The 17622-nt window shown below is 39.4% G+C and overlaps 1 protein-coding gene across 11 annotated transcripts in view; it reads right to left on the reverse strand.

The window, feature by feature from the left end:
* Positions 1-17622, reverse strand: part of srcin1b (SRC kinase signaling inhibitor 1b) — a 100015-nt gene that overhangs the window by 15301 nt on the left and 67092 nt on the right. For 10 of the 11 annotated variants that reach the window (XM_032574277.1, XM_032574283.1, XM_032574282.1 and 7 more), the window contains 11 exons: positions 14908-15109; positions 13403-13532; positions 11892-12063; positions 8205-9112; positions 6315-6404; positions 6015-6055; positions 5765-5788; positions 4156-4316; positions 3228-3403; positions 2254-2384; positions 220-367 (listed from right to left, as the gene is read on the reverse strand). In XM_032574277.1, the coding sequence (XP_032430168.1) occupies positions 220-367; positions 2254-2384; positions 3228-3403; positions 4156-4316; positions 5765-5788; positions 6015-6055; positions 6315-6404; positions 8205-9112; positions 11892-12063; positions 13403-13532; positions 14908-15109 (2183 nt within the window). The remainder of the gene's footprint in view (positions 1-219; positions 368-2253; positions 2385-3227; positions 3404-4155; positions 4317-5764; positions 5789-6014; positions 6056-6314; positions 6405-8204; positions 9113-11891; positions 12064-13402; positions 13533-14907; positions 15110-17622) is intronic. The other variant, XM_032574276.1, reaches the window with a different exon arrangement.

The following is a 17622-nucleotide window of genomic DNA, read 5'->3' on the forward strand; positions in this document are numbered from 1 at the left end:
TACTTTCCTTTTAACTACTATGTAAACAGTAAGGTTTCCATACTCTACTTTTGTGTATGGGCATAATTTTGACATGGTTTCACTTTTCTTTTTTTGGTTGCTTTCAAATTAAACGCACAAAAGCTCCATGTTCGGAAATGTGTTGCACGAGCCAAACTGGTTTAACATCAAAGTAAGAAACTATCTGATAAAAAAAAGTGGAGCGTTTGATGTGAATACCTGCGAAGTGTGCAGAGAGCATCAGTCATGGTGTTGCAGCGTTTCAGTAGAGCTTCCAGGCGTTGAGGCTCCTCTTTTAGGAACTTAACAGCCTCCACCTCCACCCTCAGCACCACTCGCATCTTACTCTGCAGGCTGGGGAACTGGTCTGAGGAAGAGAGGAGGAGGAGATAAGTGGAGAAAACTGTGTGTCATGTTATTAGAAAAGGGTACCACAGGCTTTTATTCTTAGCTTGCTTTAATTAGAAATTTAAATAGCGCGAGCACTCACTGATAAATACTGTTTTTTGTTTTGTTTTGCTTTATAAATCAGTAATGAGATTAGGATAGGTACTTTAAGCTCTTAAAACTGCACCAGGGCATCGACCTCAATAGCCAGAATCTCAGAGATGAGTAACATCGACATGACCATCAATATGTAATCAATGAGAAAGTTTTTTTTCCCCACATTTGTAACAACCTAATCACACATCACTTTGTCAATGTGTGCATCGTATTCACTAAAATACACAATACAGTCAGGACTACCTCACCTTTGTATCTCCAAATTTTCAAAAACAGATGAATCCCAAAAACAGATTAATCCTCTGGGTGTCTTTGTGGAAATTATTTACTTTGAAACCCAACGGCACCCATCCACAGTCTTCAGCTAGTTCAAGATCAAGTCAAAAAGTTAACAGGGCAGGGAAGGAAATTCAGACAATCCTCTCACCCAGCGACAAGTTCTGTCTGAAAACAACAAACTACTGATAGTGATTTCTGATTTAATTCTAGTTTGCTTATTTGTAAATACAGAAGACTCAAAGAAATGGGAATGGACTTGCGATAACCAAGGATCTGATAAGGGCAAGAAATAACTCTGGAGTATTTATTAAAGTCCAGCAAATCTTGACAAATGGATAGCTGAAGTGAGATACCTTCAAAGCTGTTCATGTACTACCAGAGCTTTATGGATATCTATTTTCTTATAATAATGAACAGAGCTCACCTTCACTTTCACTTTATCCACAAACTTTGGCAAAGCTAATTTCAGGCAGTCAGTCATCCCAAACAGACAACTCTTTTAAACATTTGGATCTCGCTCTTATTTCAGGGTAATTTTTTTCTCACATTTGTAGGACCTGTTGGACATGGTAACAACAAGTGTTCAGATATAACACTCTGCTATAATGAATCCCACAGAGCTTCAGAATAACTCATTAATATTCAGTGAACAGAGAGTAGTACACAGGTCAGGGCAGCAAGGCAAGAGGCCAAAACTGAAACTTCATGAACAGCAATTAAACTGTAGGAAGAGCCATAAATATTAATGTTGAATTGCTCACACCTGAACCACAACCTCTAACTAAAACTAACATACCATTTCATATTTCATTTTGAATATTTACAAGACTATGTTATTACATAGGACTAGTCTCACCAGTTTAAAGTACCTTTTGAAAGTACTTATTTTTTATTTTTATTTTTTCTACATTAAAACACCAACTTCAACTTATTTAATTAAGATGTTGTGTGATAGGCATTGTAATGCACAAAATGGTGCATAACCATCAGGTTCTGGAGGTGTGGCAGAAATCCACAGCTCATATGAGAGAATCTGTTGGCAGAGTTACAATATTCTGCCATTTATGAGAGGATTAGTGGTAAAAAAAAAAAAGGGTGTTGAAAGCTATAAGAAGTCCTATTTTCCATAAATCAAGCAGGAGACAGGGCAAAACTGTGGAAGAACGTGCCTTGGTCAAATTAGATAAAACTGAATGATTTTGCCTACATTCGAAACACTGTATATGGTAGAAATTAACACTGAACACCACAAAACAGGCATGATAAGGGAATACTTTTCTTCAGTAGGACTAGAGTTGATAGGAAGATAAATGGAGGTTAATACAGGTTCTTTAAAAAATAAACTGTTAGAGGCTGCAATATACTGAAGCACTTTTTTAAACTCAGGATAGTGACTCTCTCATCAACCTCAGCTGGATCCTGAACATCCACTGGGTTTAGAAAACAACCAATTTGCAAAGCAGTCCCTACTTTTGAGTTCAGCGAGAGTCTCTCCCAACATCCTCAGCTCTTTGCTCTTCTGCTCCACCTCTTGCTCCGTCACCAGGCCGTGGTTGACAGACGAGTTCCTCTGCAGCTCCTCAACAGATTTCTCCAGGTCGCTGTGAAAAAGAAAAACAAATACCCCCAGGAATAAAAGTGGCGCAGTGTTTGAGACGATTCCGCCACAACATTCAACATAATTTTCTAAACAGACCAAAAAAAAAATCTGCTTTTACAGACCAGTTGCTATGTGTTCAGCAATTACTGTATACATCTGGGTTAACACAGAAAAGCAACGAATTAGAAACGACAGCCACCGTTGACTCTCCAGGGCCTTCATAATCATTGAGACAAGCAAAAAAAACCGGAGAAAACAAACATGCCTGCAACTAATTAAACCAAACTCTTCACAATACAACAAAATAAAAGTAATAAATGTTCAGATCTGAATGTTTACCACATGCTTCTTCAGCATCTAAAAATAGAATATTTTCTTCTTTAATGTTTCATTAATATTTCATTTAAGGAATTCTGAAAATAAAACTTCAATATGTGTCTCCATTTAAACCCATCAGACCTAAAGAAAAAAAAAAGTGAAACTCTCCTGAGTAAATATTTTGTATAATCCCCATTAGCAGCCATTACAACTACAAGTGTTTTGGGGTGTTATTTCAGGAACTTTTGTCACCAAGTGAAACATGATAGATTTACACTCCGATGTATGCTAGAAAACTTGTATTATACTGTATATACATAACCTTGTTAATCATTATAATTTCCCCTTTACAGCTAATGAAAACGTGACATTTAAAATTAGAATATTAAATCAGACCAATAAAAAACTATTTCCAATCAGAAATATGGGCTTAATAAAACATAACGCTTCATTTACATTACTTTATTTGCATTTTTATTCTGATCAAACTGCAAACTGTCATCTGTTAACTGTGCTCTGAACTCACTGCAGTTGCTGGATGAGAAGCTCCTCCTGGTTCAAATACTTCAGCCGCTCCTCTTCCACTAAGAGCCGCTGTCTTTGGAGCGGGTCCTCTTGGGGTCGCATGGCGTCCAGCATCATGAGGCTCAGCTCAGACTCAGTCTGACGCAGTAGAGACAGAACGGAGTCCTGGTTCTCCAGCTGAAAAACATTTTTTTAATCTTTAGAGACTGAGTATTTTAAATAATAATAAAAACAACTACACATGTGGATTAGGAAAAAAAAAAAGTAAATTCTTAAAAGTATAAATATTTATAGCATTAATGACTCCTGAGACGAGCTCTGCCCATTACATTAGGTTCTTTAAATTCTGATTCGTCAGTGCCAGTGTCATACTTTTTCTTTATTTTATTTTATTTTTTTAAAAATAAAATAAAGTCATGTTTGCACATCCTATGGAAGTGCAAACATGACTGTTTTGTTTCACTGTGGAGTACTCAGGCTGTAAAGTGTTTATTGTGTTAACCAGTGAGAGCCTCAGGGAAGAAGTGACTGATCTTTGCAAGACCTGAAGATATGCAAGATGTATGAGGTCCAAAAATATGTAGTTTTAGAAAGGTAGCTTTTAATTTTAAGCTGCTCAATTTTACAAGGAATTTTAAAAGTAATATTTCCACCTAACAATAAATTTAACAGTCTTTTGTAATTATGACTTTTTCCATACATTCTCAATTTAATTAAAAATGTTTTTGTATTTTTGTTTTGCTGATTTAAACAAATGTTGTTGTTTTTTTCATTGAATGTTTCCACATTTATTTATTTATTTACTTACTATTGACTCAATGATGTTATTCCATAAGTTTTGTAACTGTGTTGGGATTACAGTACTTTTAAGAACAGGCAACAAAAAGGAGTCCCAACACTGAACAGCTGTTTTCAGTCCACATCCACACCTGCATGTTGCGCAGCTGTGACAGCTGCTTGCGCAGGGCATTGGTGTTCTGCTGCAGGCCTTGGAGGTGGAGCTGCATCTGCATACGGGACACGGCTACGGGCTGGTTGGCCGCCAAACATGGAGGGGGCATCAGAGCCAGGGGAGCAGATGGTGTCAGAGCTGATCAACGTAAAGAAAAATGCAAGTTTAGTGAGCGCTCCTTTATGCTTTGGCTCATTTGAGGGAAAATTCAGAGCTGATAGAAATAGTCCCAAAGATTTTTTTTTTAAATAAAAATTTAAAGATTAAATTAACCTTTGAGTTGTTTAAATCTTAAAATCATGCTAGGTTAATCTACTGGAAGCAGAACATTGCTGCTAGAAATATTTAAACAGGACAATATCCATCAGTGCTGAAGGTCAGGAGAGGACGCAGAACAATAAACATGGGGAGGCTTCAGGGACAAATAGGTCAATAATGAAAAACATTTTCAAGTGTCTCATTATAAGAACGTCCAGAGACAACCGAAATGCATGAGAGCTTCCAAATCTGATAATCCTCTGAAATGACAATGACAGCTAAGCTCCCACAGTAATTGGTGTGTTGGGTTACATGAATCATGCAGAACAGGAACACGGAAAGGAACTCAGAACAGAGTTGCATTTAAGCTGACTTTAATTAACTTAAACCAAAAAAAAAAAAAAAATGAAGCAAGGTCTGAAATAAAATTAATATTTTAAACACTTCAATCACAAAGTCTCTGGAGGCGAGATGACATTGTCTGACTGACCAAACTTTCTATGATAAAAGCTACACAAAGAAGAGCTGAAGCCACTTGAGCCACAATTTGAGAAACATCAAATTTCTGTCTGAGGCTTCAGTGCTCTAGATAAAGATGCAGAACTGAAATATTTTTGATTAAGTAGAAACAAAGAGTCCACAGATTACAGCCTGAGCTAAGATCATTTTTCTTATTGACCATCAGTCTACAATAGATGGATGGTTCCGAGTAGGCTAATGGTTGGATTGAAGTGTAGATGGACAGAAAAGTTCTAATTACAAAATGGATGGATGGATGAACGAACTGACAAATGAATCCAATGGGAGAGACATGAAGCTTTACAGATAGACTGATGGACGGGAGCAGTAGATGAAAGTTACAAGATGGATGGAATAAATAAAAATTAGAGGATGGTTGGATTAAAATTACGAGATGGATGGGTGTATTAATAGACTGATTGGCGAGGAACGGAAGGAAAGACAGGTAGATGGACAGATGGAATCATTTATTGAGATGCAACTGTAACTACACTGCAACAAATTAACCATAAAAATCAGTGGATATTGTAGTATTTACCAAACACTCAAAGCAAAAAAAAAGCAGAAGCTCACGGAACTTTGTGAGTCAATTTAATGCAACTCTATGAACTCTACCTTAAACACACAAAAAACACAAGGAAAATTGAAGGACAACAGTTGTCAGAGAGGCAGGTCTTTTTAAGACAACACATGGAAAGTATGTAGACCATTTGGAAGCGAATGGATCTCCAAGAAAAGGATAATAATGAGGGACTCGGGCAGACAGGGGAACATGTTTCAGACACTTCAGGAACACAAACTGTAGCTACCTTTCTTTTTTTTAGTTTGTCCAGCTAAAACAAAATGAGCAGCAGTTACAAAGCAGCAAGAGCAAAAGCCAGCAATACGATAAGACAAAAATAAAGAAGACAGCCATTAAAAACAATCACATACGATATAAGCAGATAAAAATGAAACAGCAGCTGTTCTGAAAGAAAGAAAAGCTAATTTATGTGGCCAGCAGGAGGTAGCAGCGATGAGCAGTGGAGGATTGACTAGGTGGAAGCAGGAATTACTTACGGTCATTTCCTGAACAGTCACTAGCCGTCTCGAGCTTCTCCCTGCAAGACAGAAATGTCCACGTATCATCAACAAATTATGTAAACATCCTTCTTTTTTGAATGGTGGAAAAATTTTATCTTGTTTTATGTTTTCTTGATTAAAAAAAAAAATTTCTCCTGGCAAAACAAAGCCGATAAGGATCCGTTACATGTTCTATCACATATTAAGTACAGATAGATTCCTGACAAAACAAATATCTATAGGAGGTCAATGTAAATACACATGCTTACTTTTTTTGCAAAAGCATGTTTAACTTACGGACTGTCAGCTTCAGGCGCTCTGGTCAGTACTCTCTGCAGCAGCCCCGTCAGGCTTGCTATCTGCTTCTCCATTGCCTCCATTCGCTCCCTGGATTCAGACCACAAATCCAAAAGATACTGTAACTAACAGACATTTCATGCATATTTTATAAAGAGCACTTAAGTGCTGCAACAAAATTATCCACCAAGGTGATACCGATGCATTAAATTCATCACAGTCACTGTAGAAACAAGGAAATGCATTAGAGGACACTAATCTATGTTTAGCATCTGAATAATAATCTGTCTTAACTGTACACAAGCAGCTAAGGAATTACCCTGATTTTTTTTTTTTTTTTTTAGTTCTGTAAAAAAAGTTTTTTTCTTTTTAAACAATAGTTGAGCCCAAGTCTTAACTGTGAGAATACTCATATGTTTATAAATCTGCTAAAAGATAAATACTTGTTGGTCTGTTACCTATCAATGAATTGCTGCATTGCTTTATCTACTGTTCTTGACTTTTTTAGAGTTGACTCTGCACACCTTAGTTACCATATTTAAAAAAAAAAAAACATGGCAGATTAATCCTATCTAAATAATTTGTCCAGCAAAACTATCACTTAAAAACAGCTGTGCAAAAATCTGACTGACAATGAGCAGCCAAAAACTTTTTTTATTATGGAGATTAAAACATGAGGCAACTTTCTGAGGTACAAACTGAGTTTTTGAGTGGGGTAAGGTAAGGTAATTTTATTTATATAGCACATTTTCTGCAACAAGGCAATTTAAAGTGCCTTGGTGCAGGATGAGCAGATACAAAAATATCAAAATTTGTTGGTCTACTGGAAATTTTGATGCACAACAGTCTCAGAACGGTTTCACGCTGAACAGTGGTGTGAAGAGCAATGCTTTATTCATTTCTAAGTGATGAAAATTTAAGGCAGTTCTGAGAGCAACAGGAGGTCCAACTCGGCACTAGCAAAGTGCACCTAATAAATGTTGTATTAATAAGTTAAGCAGTTCAGATCCATATCAGCAAAATATTGTAAAAAGGCAATTTTCGCATTAGACTTGTCAAATCAAATTTTAAATACCAGTGCAATGAATTTTACAGTGATGTTCATGCTCATGTTTCCAAGAAATTCAGCATCTGATCTATCCTTAGACATCTTTAAACCTACAAAACCAAAACACAGATTTGTACGATTGACAACAGGAGGCAGCAAATAAAAAATGTGCCACGTGCCAAGTAAATAAGCAAGCAACTGACAAGTACATTAATTTTTAAAAATGAGATAAATCAATTATTAATCCCATGTAAAAAAAGTCATGAAGTTGCAGTTGGCATTTTCCAACTGCACACTAGCAATGTTTTCATTGAAGTGTGCGTTCCATCAAGGTTTTGTTTTCACATACTTACAGTAGAGACAAAATCTAACTTACTCAGTGGGATTACTCCAAGTACTGATGCCAAACTGGATTCAAAATTTAAGAGAGAAACCTTTGAAACATCAAACGCCGGAATCAAATGCGGCAGGTGTTGAATCCTTTGAATAAAAGTACCATCAAGCAGATTAGAGCAGCTGTTAGGCAGCGATTGCCCCTTAAGAAGAGCTGTGAAACGAGATGGTCGAAGAGCAATGACCTAAGATGAATATTAATCCTTCCAACCACACAGTGACTAGACATGACTGCAATGTTGCCGCCAAACACACAGAAACTAAATGAAAACAGTTGATACAGTTCAACAGTGAACATATGAGACAAGCACCAAATTATTAGTCCCCAATTTAAGGATCAGTGACTGAAGTAACACATGTCATGCATTGTTAGAGAAAGCAATGAGTGCAGTCTACCTTTTCCTCTGCATATGACATGAATCTGAACGGCTCCATATGAGCCATCCTACCTGGTCTCAGTTTCATTCCCCATCAGCGGTGACCCATAGCCTCCAGTGCTGCCTCCTCCATCACCTCCACCAATAAGGCAGAGCTGCTCTGCTGTCAGACCCAACCCTGGACCCTGGCCCCGGACTTTGGGGCTGTCGCCAAACACAGAGGAGGTAACCGAGTCCCTTCTTAAACTCTGCCTCCCTGGAGAACCGCGAGTGGACATAGTCCCCCCGTAGGAATCCCTCATATCAGGTATCTTCTGAGGAGAAGAGGGTGGTGGAACCCTCAGACCCATTGCCAGCATGGAAGCAGTGTAGGCGTCGTTGTACAGTGGCCCCCCGGGCCTGTAGAGAACTCCGCTTTCCATTAGCTCTCCCTGTAACGCCGCAGCAGAGTAGGAGGTTAGCGACCGAACTGATCCTGGACCTGGTCCTCCCCCGCGGCGGTATAAGGAAGCGTAGGGGTCGGCTCGGGCAGGCAGAGGAGAGTGAGGACCTGCCGCAAAGCTCAGCCGACTCGTGTCTGGGCCCAAAGCGTACGGGTCTGCGTAGATCCCACCTCCATCTCCTCGCAGCAGCACCATGCTCCTGGAACCGCCCACCTCATCATCAGGCTTCACATCCCTGCGCTCCAGGATGGCGCTGGAGGAGGTACAGAAGGCCGGCTGGGGGTGGTGGGGCTGGTGGAGCTGGGGCTGCTGGAGGGGAGAGGAGTGATGGGACTGGGAGTGTGGGTGAGGTAAAGAGTGGGTGTGGTGGGGCGGCCCCGCGTAGGACGAAGGCCTCCCGGAGCTGTAGAGCAGGCGGGCACGGGACGGTGAGCCTTGAGGAGGTGAAGCAGAGGATGACGAATGCTGGGAGGACATGGCGGGGTTACCGAGGCGACGGTTTGATGGAGAGTCCTGGGGCGCATGCACCATCTCCCTCTGAGAAAAAAATTCAAACAAAGATACTGATAATTAGGAAGTCTCCTCATAAACTGGACAGAAATACAGCTCAGTGTGTTATGAGCTACAACAGTAGGTGATAGGTGAGAGGAAAAGTGTTTCAGAATCAGTACTCTATTATTTTCCAAGTAATTGTGAAACACGTCATACATTTTTGTTTAATAAAATAAATGAAAATTGCTCATAATACCCCCATCACAGTTTGCAGCAAGTCTGAGTTCACCATAACTTTCCTGATGCTACTTTCTGATCATTAAGAAAGATAAAACTGCTTCTTCAAGCTGATAGTTTATTGACTGAGTATACAAAGGACATCTTTTGGCATCAGTCTTACATTTCAGAGAGGAAAGGAATAAAAGATGAGCAGCTCTGAATTCAGCACAGGCTTAGCAGACAAAAGTAATGGATGAGGCAAGAAAACACAAAAGAAGACAACACTGTAATTGCTCATGACGCACAAAGCCATCTCCAGGAGACTATGCAAATTGAAACACCAATATTTCCACATAACCCAGAGGACTCCTGCAACAACACCCTGAGGATAGTCTCACAGCTGACATCATATTCTATCTTGTATCTTAGCAACAGCTACTCTCTTTAACTAGGCTGAGGACATACCGACATGTTATTACCCCTATGTAGTCTGCAGTCCCTAAAGTTTATCCCGTGGTGCCGTTTTAAAGCTGCCCATTCTCTCTCTGAGAAAAATCTACCAATCAATCTTATTCCCAACCATCTCCTGCCCTGCAGGCACAGGGCTTGGATTGGCCTCAGCAGTCTTGGTCATGCTTTTGTGCTCTGCAATCAGGGAATAATCTGGGCTGTACTGTCAGGAGTTCAATACCCCCCCCCCACACACACACATCTCAATCCTCACCTTGACAACAGGAGCAGCAGCCAATGTACTTTACACACATAAAACTCGAGGTAAAGCTGCCTGTTCGATAAGGCTGTAAAACGCTCTGAAGATTTCAGAGCAGAGCTGAAGGCGGCGGCGGATCCCATGGGAACAGCTGACCTCCAGAACATTAGCGGGCAGCTGCACCTCAGCGGCAAGGAGAAACGCAATCAGACACACAGGCATGTAAACAAAAAGCCTTGGAGCTGTTCGGCTGCATAGGACTCAGCAAACACTCTTTGCCTTCAGCTCTTAATTCATTTCAGCTGTTTAACATGCAGATACACTTTACACTGAGTGAGCACAACATATGTCTGCCTCTCCACAATGTTATTCATCTGTTTAGAACTGATTTCTTCCTGTAAGAATAGAAAATATTAAACACTTTTTAAAAACTAGTAATGGCTGAAGTTGTCCCAGTTTTATTTAAACACATAAAAGATGAACGAGTTTTTGTGGGTCATTCATAAGACAGCAATTAAAGTATAGGTTTGCAGAGAACTAAAAATCAGATATGTAAGTAAACCAACAGCTGGACAGAAAAATCAAAGGATAATTGAATAAAAAATAGATGCATAGCTGGTTGGCTGGCTGGATGCACAAACTGGTCCATTGATGGAAGATTAGATTTTCTAATAATTGCACCAACAATCATCACATTCTCACCAAAGTCTGTCTCTCTCAAGTCTACAGTTTTGTCCCTGATGTCCTCTTTAGGCTTACCCTACAGAGGAAGCATTGCAATCAGACCAAGTGTGTGGACAAGTTTCTTTAATACACATAATGATTTAATGAGGATAGCAGGGTGTCTTAAAGATGAACAAGTTTGTAAGAGCTAGAATTCTTGCTGGTTGGTAGGAGATAAAATATTTATTTCGTGCAATACAATTCTAATTATCTAAGAAAATAAAATCATGCAATGTGATTTTTTTCCAGATTTGTATTAGATCGTCTGACAGTTCAGATGTACCTATGAAGAAAATTACACACGTCTCTAATTCTGCATATGGAAAAGTGTAAAAGATTGAAAAATTGGCCATCAGTGTACCAAATACCCACTGTGTCATTTGTAAGAAATAAATATAAACCAGGGTTTTAAAGACCAGTTATTATGATAACCAGGCTATTATTTGCTGTGTGTATACTTAAGATTTTCTCAGCTCTACTGGCCCCTGTTTAACAGTAAATAGGAAAGATGGAGAAGGGACTGAGTCACCTCGGGTGCACTTCATACAACCAGCATTTTGAGTAATTCTGAAAAAAAAAATAAAATTGGAAGCATATATTACTGAAGGCTCCACATGGCTCAGTGGTAGTGGAGGCACAGAGTATGGTGAGGCTACAGTCCCAAATGCATTCGCAGTCCTTGATCATTTACTGCCCATTTTCCCCTTCTCTCCAGGCCCTTTTTCCAGAATAGGTATACTGCATTTAATTTAAGCACATTTCAGGTGCAGGAATACAAATATTTTGATTCATGAGGTAAGATAAGCTGGTCTGCTCCTGTGTCATTGTGAAACAGTGTTTTCTGCTTTACTGTGTTGGCGTCCAGCCGAGTCAGCGCTGAAGATGTGACAGCCTGGAACTGGTCCAGGAAAAAGGTCACATGACTCACAATGGAGGCAAACCAATTCAGCTCTGAGACGTTACGTAACACCAAGCAGTGTTTGCAAACAGTGACGCAGCAGGGAACATGGGGGCTTCGAGTAGGGGGAATTCTGACTTTTGGTGCTAATTGTTACTCCAGCTGGATGGTTCTGTGCCACCACATTATTCTGTTAGCTGAGAAATATTTATGTTGATTACAACGTTACCGTAAAATCGTCAATATTTTAATAATTCGGTTGACTGAACACTTACTCTCAAGTCTCCGTTAGCGATGTGGGGGTTGTGGTGTCCGGGGTAAGTGCCGTAGATGGGCTCTTTGCAGTAAATTTTTATTACGCAGCGGTCCTGAACATCCCGCGGGTCCTCCAGCTCATAAAAGACGTTACGGGTCTCATCCTTGATTAGTAGAGCTGTGCTGGGGGACCTGCAGATCAATAATCATGAAAAAAAAAATGAAAATCAATGATAAACAGTGCCGGGAAAGACAATTTGAGCCCCAGTTAGCTGCTAATGCACAGTGATGGAGATTCACTCACAGATAAATGAAAGATCTTTACCTGCTTGAGGCGCCTGTAATGAAACAATTAACTGAGAACTGCCTCCTAGCATCAGAAATGTAATACTAAGTCTGTAATGGTTAAATGTCAGCAGATTACACAGACGATCTATAATTAACATCTTGATGGAAATGTTGTTTTGACCACATTGTTTGGAGAAGGATAGCATCAAGCCTTTGTTCATCATTTTGTCAGTTTACACCAACTGTGATTTTAAGCAGTCACTCCAAACATGGCAGTACATAAGAAAGAGACAGATGGGATGTTGGTCTTCAGCTAAAAATGGCTTTCAGAAAGAGATGAATACAGATATTGCTGTGAATCTGACCTCTACTTTAACAAACAATCTCCTTCTTGAGCCTAGGCTGCAACACTCACGCAATGCGGTTTGCAAAGTATAATGACTCCTTTAATATCACAAGTGGACCATTATCCCTGATTTATTAGAATTTTATGATAAAAACATACACAGAGTAGCCCACAATTGTGAAGTGTGGCAAACTGTCAAATATTTTTGATAGTATTTTTTCTTACAAAGTGAAATCTAAAAAGTAGGACAAACGTTTTTTTCAGTCCCCTTTGCACTGTTTGGTCAACATGCAAAAATGGTTTCTGGAAAATTAGCAAATCAACGTAAACACAACAAGTTTTACATCAAGGCAAAACACGTTGGTGTATGCATAATGCTGTGGGAATGCCTTTTGCTCACAAAGCCAGAGAGGTCAGGTGAGCATCTGTTATAATTTCTTCTCGTTACAATGTATCAAGTTTTTTTTAGAATAAAGTTAAGATGAAAGAGACCAAGGCCTTTATCCATTTTTCAAACATGATTTTTTAAAAATAATTTTCATAAATTCGGTACAACTTAAACTCAGATTTGACCTAACTTTCAATCACCACTGAACAGATCTGATTCTCCTATTCAAAAGCAACACAAGGTTTGCTTTTCTGGAGAACTGAAAATGAGCACAAAAAAACCCCCAAGAGAACCATATAAAACACTAAAGACTTAGCTTGATAAACTTTCATTTTACTCGTAGTTGTTTTAGTGTTTGTAAGCCTCCTGATCTGAGATTGATTTGTAAAACTGCCACTAAATGAAGTGTAAATGTAGCGCTGCAGAGGTTCAAGCGTCATCTTAAACAGATCGATAAACATCTCAATGTGGTAATAATGTGTTCATATCTGTGAGTCATCAGTGCCTACCTGAGCATGGCCATGGTGAGCCTCTGGGGGAACATGTGAACAATGAGGGCCCTCAGGGTGTCCAGGCTGGTCAGCTCATGGGTCAGGTGCACCCTGCGAATTTCCTCCCCGAGCTGGAGGAAGAGGATTCCTGCAAAGATGGAGGAGGAGCAGCAATGAGGGAGAAAGAGAATTATTACCTTGAGTTATTAATTTATCTTTTCGATTTTAGCAATCACAACATAAAATATGCTGAGTTTGTTGTGGTGTGATTTAGAGCAGCTTAGGCCTCAGAAGCTCTGCCACAAACTGACATTTGGTTTGTAGCAGTGGAAATGAATTATTCAGTTAAAGCATCATAGCTGTCACAGTCAGAAACTGCTTAGAAAATGGTCTTGACATACATGCTAACAAAATTCACAATAACTGCACTGTTTCAGTCTAACAAAATGCTACACCGTCCTCCTCCTCAGATGCCGGAGGGAAGTTGTTCAAGAGATGAATTTTCTTTCTGACGAAGCCATTAATCAGACATGACACACGTTCTGACGGGATCATTTGAAGACAGACTGGTATGTATTCAAAAACAGAACTAAGCTGTCAATAAAATCCATAATTCACATTTAGCCCAGGGGGAATTTGCGTGATAAGCTGTTGATCGGTCAAGGCAACTGATGCTGCAGAATCATTGGCATTAAAGAACGTCATATCTTACTAACTTTAGCTGATTTCAAGAGGAACTTGTCAGCCTGAATAAAGTGAGCAAAGATCAACTTAAAGAAGGATTTGCAGGATCCAGTCTTCAAAGTAAGAACATTTATAAAGTTCATGCCCAATTAGTGATAATTACCAAATTCATTCCCACTTACAGTTAACTTGACTGGAAAAATCCTTTTTAAATCTGGTTAAATATTTCGTGAGACCTTTGGATGACTGTCTGCTCACAGGGACTCCTAAATTTGCTGAAAGAATTCCACAGAGAGTTAAGTCAAAAATTTCAGAGGGGTCTTCAAATTATCTACAGCAGGGGAGGTTCAAATACACCTAATTCAAACAGTTTAGTTTTCTCTTCTCAGCCCGTTTCCCAGTTCTTTCCAAGCATCAGCTGTTAAACAGATGGCCTCACATTTGACTGTAGAATAATTTGGAATACAAAGGAATTTAATGAATGACTGAATTACTGGAAGGTGCCCAAGTCCATTTGCTACAACACAACAGAGTTTAAGTGGTTTGTGTTGTGTTCTGCAATTAGTTGTCTCTTAACATTGCACTTTGCATTATGACCAAACATCTCTACTTTATTCCAGTAGTAGTGTGGCTCATTTCACTGCGGCTACACCAAGCTCCGCTCTCATCTTCTTGAGAATATGCCTTCTCCTTTAACGTGACCAGACAAGCCATACTTCCTGTTACAAACTTTAATATTTAACAAGCTCATTGAGACCGAGCCCTTATGTGCTTAGTAACATGAGGACTAAAAATATGGAACTTTCTGATGCTGATTTAAAGAAGCACAGTGGCCTGACCTGGTGCCCGCAGTTTGGCCTGACTAGACGAGCGGGCCAGTGGAAGACTCTGGCGAAGCCGGTTCATCCGGTTAAAGCCGATGGGGATGTCAGGTTCAGACATGGTCTCCAGATTTTCAGCTGAGGCAAAAGAAACCCTGTTGGCCTGGTCTGCAAGAGCTGGCTGAGTTGGGCTGAGTCGGGTCACTCGAGGCGTACGGCTCTGAAAAACAGGAGAGAAGGAAAAAATCTGAGTGCACAGAAAAAGGGCTGATGCTGCGTCATGATTTCAAACCTACGATAAGATGTCATTTTACTTTCAGAGGGAAAAGGTTTTCTCCAATAATTTTCCAATTATCCCGTCATGAGATTGAACATTTAACATGTTGAGATCTGAGGAAGACAATAAATGGACCAAAACATCACAGATGGTGCTGAAGAACACAAGCAAACAATGATATCGAAACATTTATTCAAAGAAAAAAAGTCACACAAAACATTTAATGTCGAAGACAAAAATCAGACACAAATCCTGGAGATAAAATTAGAGCTGCACTGCCTGTCAGGTTAACTGAAGCGGGTCGATTCAGCGCTGCAATCAAACAGTCCATTCAGAATGATCCACCCTAACGAGGAGGGAAAAAACCCACAGAAACTGTTGGAACAATGTTTTTAAATTAAAAGAAGAAAGTAGGAGCAGATAAAGGAGACCAGAAGAGACAGCAGCAGTTATGTTATAATAAAATGTTTCACCAGCAAGAAACTAAATGGACCTAAATGAATTTGTGCGCCTGGAGTCGAACAGACCAAGGAAATTTGCCACAGAATGCTCAGTAACCGAGTCAGCAAACATCAGCAATGTAAAGTTAATGACCTTAACTGGTAACCCAGATTTCCAGTGATATTTCACCTGTCTAATCTGAACCCTTGAGGGAACCTAATATTGAAGGACCTCTCATTATAGCACAACCAGACGCTTCTGCTGGCTTTTAATGAATCCTTACTGACGGACATTTTCCAGCCCAAAGAGTCCAGTAATGAGCTCCCAGAGAGCCTGGATTCACAGGCTGTCTATCTGAGGTCTGAGATTCGTTTTCACATATGGTTTGTGGGTGTTGTTGAACTTCATGAAATTACAGCAGGGAGAGCCATGACGTTCAGACACGCATCAGCGAGCAAACATGGAAGAGACACCAAGAATCATGCCAGCACAGTGCTGCTAAACACCTCTTAGGGATTCACTAGTTCCACTTAAATAGAGATCAGAAAAACACATCTGTTAACAGTAACGGGCAGCATGACTGAATTATATGAGCCACCTCTCGCATGTTTGGAGAGTTAAGGTTTCAGAACAGGTTCGACAGCCATATGCACACCTTCTGCTTTCAGTCATACAAGACATAAGCTACTGAAGGAAATGGAACACAGCAATTGGAAATCATAAAGTTTCTATTTAGTGATCTGTGAAGAAGAGGAGGAGCAGATAAAGGTTTGAGACAGAGCTCACCCAACCGTAAAGACACCAGAGAATTTAAGAAAGAGGGAGAATAAACTGCAAAATGAAGTACTGAAAATTAGGCATTGCATTCTTCAGTTTATATTCAATTATATGTATACTTTCTGTTAGATTTGCTCAAACTCTCTTTAAGTTGAGGTTTAAGGAGAGTAATCTGTTATATATATATTCCTTTATTTAATCAGGTAAACCCCGTTGAGATCTAGATCTCATTTTCAAGAGGGACCTGAGCAAAAAATTTGCAATACATAGCAACCTGGTTACAAGATAAAAACAATTAATACATATGCACAAGTATAAAACAATAAAAACAATTTAAAAACAATGACACTGTTTCATAGAATCTTGTTGCCTATCTTTAAGAACTGCTCGAAATAAGTCCAGTGAAATCATTTCCGACATCTTAAGTTCAGACTGCAACTGATTCCACGCTGTGGGGGCCAACACACTGAATGCCTGCTTTCCTTTTTCAGTTCGAAAGCGTGGGACATGCAGAAGAATAATGTTATTGTACACCAACAGTAAAACTCAGTGAATCTTCAAAATAATCTTCAATCACAACATGTGATTTTGGCTGCAGTTAAAAGAGTAATAATCAGTAGATGATACTTGTTTTGTTTGGAATTTTTTATTTTTATTTTTTTTTGCCAAATTGACAACTTGGATGAAAGTAATGAGACCATCATACAGCAACAAAATTCAGTCAGATGCTTCTTCAGATTTATTGGAAGTCTTAGCTCTACCAGACTTCCTTCCTGCCCACATCATCACCATCTGCAATGACTCTTTGAAGATACTTGGATGATGAGTTACTACAACACCTAATATACCTTTGGAATGGATAAAGTATTTTTGAACTTAATTGAGCCAGTGGTGCCAACAAACTTTGTTCAGTGTTTGCTTTTCCATAATAGTTTCACATTCAGTTGAATATACAGTAATATATACCACCCAATCATGCAGAAACCGAGAAAAAGAAAATCAGACATTGACAACGCATTTGATAATAAATTAACCCAAAGGTAAGACTGAAAATGTGGTTTTCTTCTACTCTCATAATTTTTCCTTCTCCAGCTCATTACTTCAGTGCTGAAAAACCAAACTGGGGTTGAAAAATGAGCAACATTGCCAACTGTAAAGGTTATCTGAAAATCAGTGGGGTAATAAACTTTTCTTTTCTTGCATCAGCCTGTCAGGGTGACATTGTTGGCTCAGTGCCA

This window comes from Xiphophorus hellerii, chromosome 10 (genome assembly GCF_003331165.1).
Source record: "Xiphophorus hellerii strain 12219 chromosome 10, Xiphophorus_hellerii-4.1, whole genome shotgun sequence".
Lineage (NCBI taxonomy): Eukaryota > Metazoa > Chordata > Actinopteri > Cyprinodontiformes > Poeciliidae > Xiphophorus > Xiphophorus hellerii.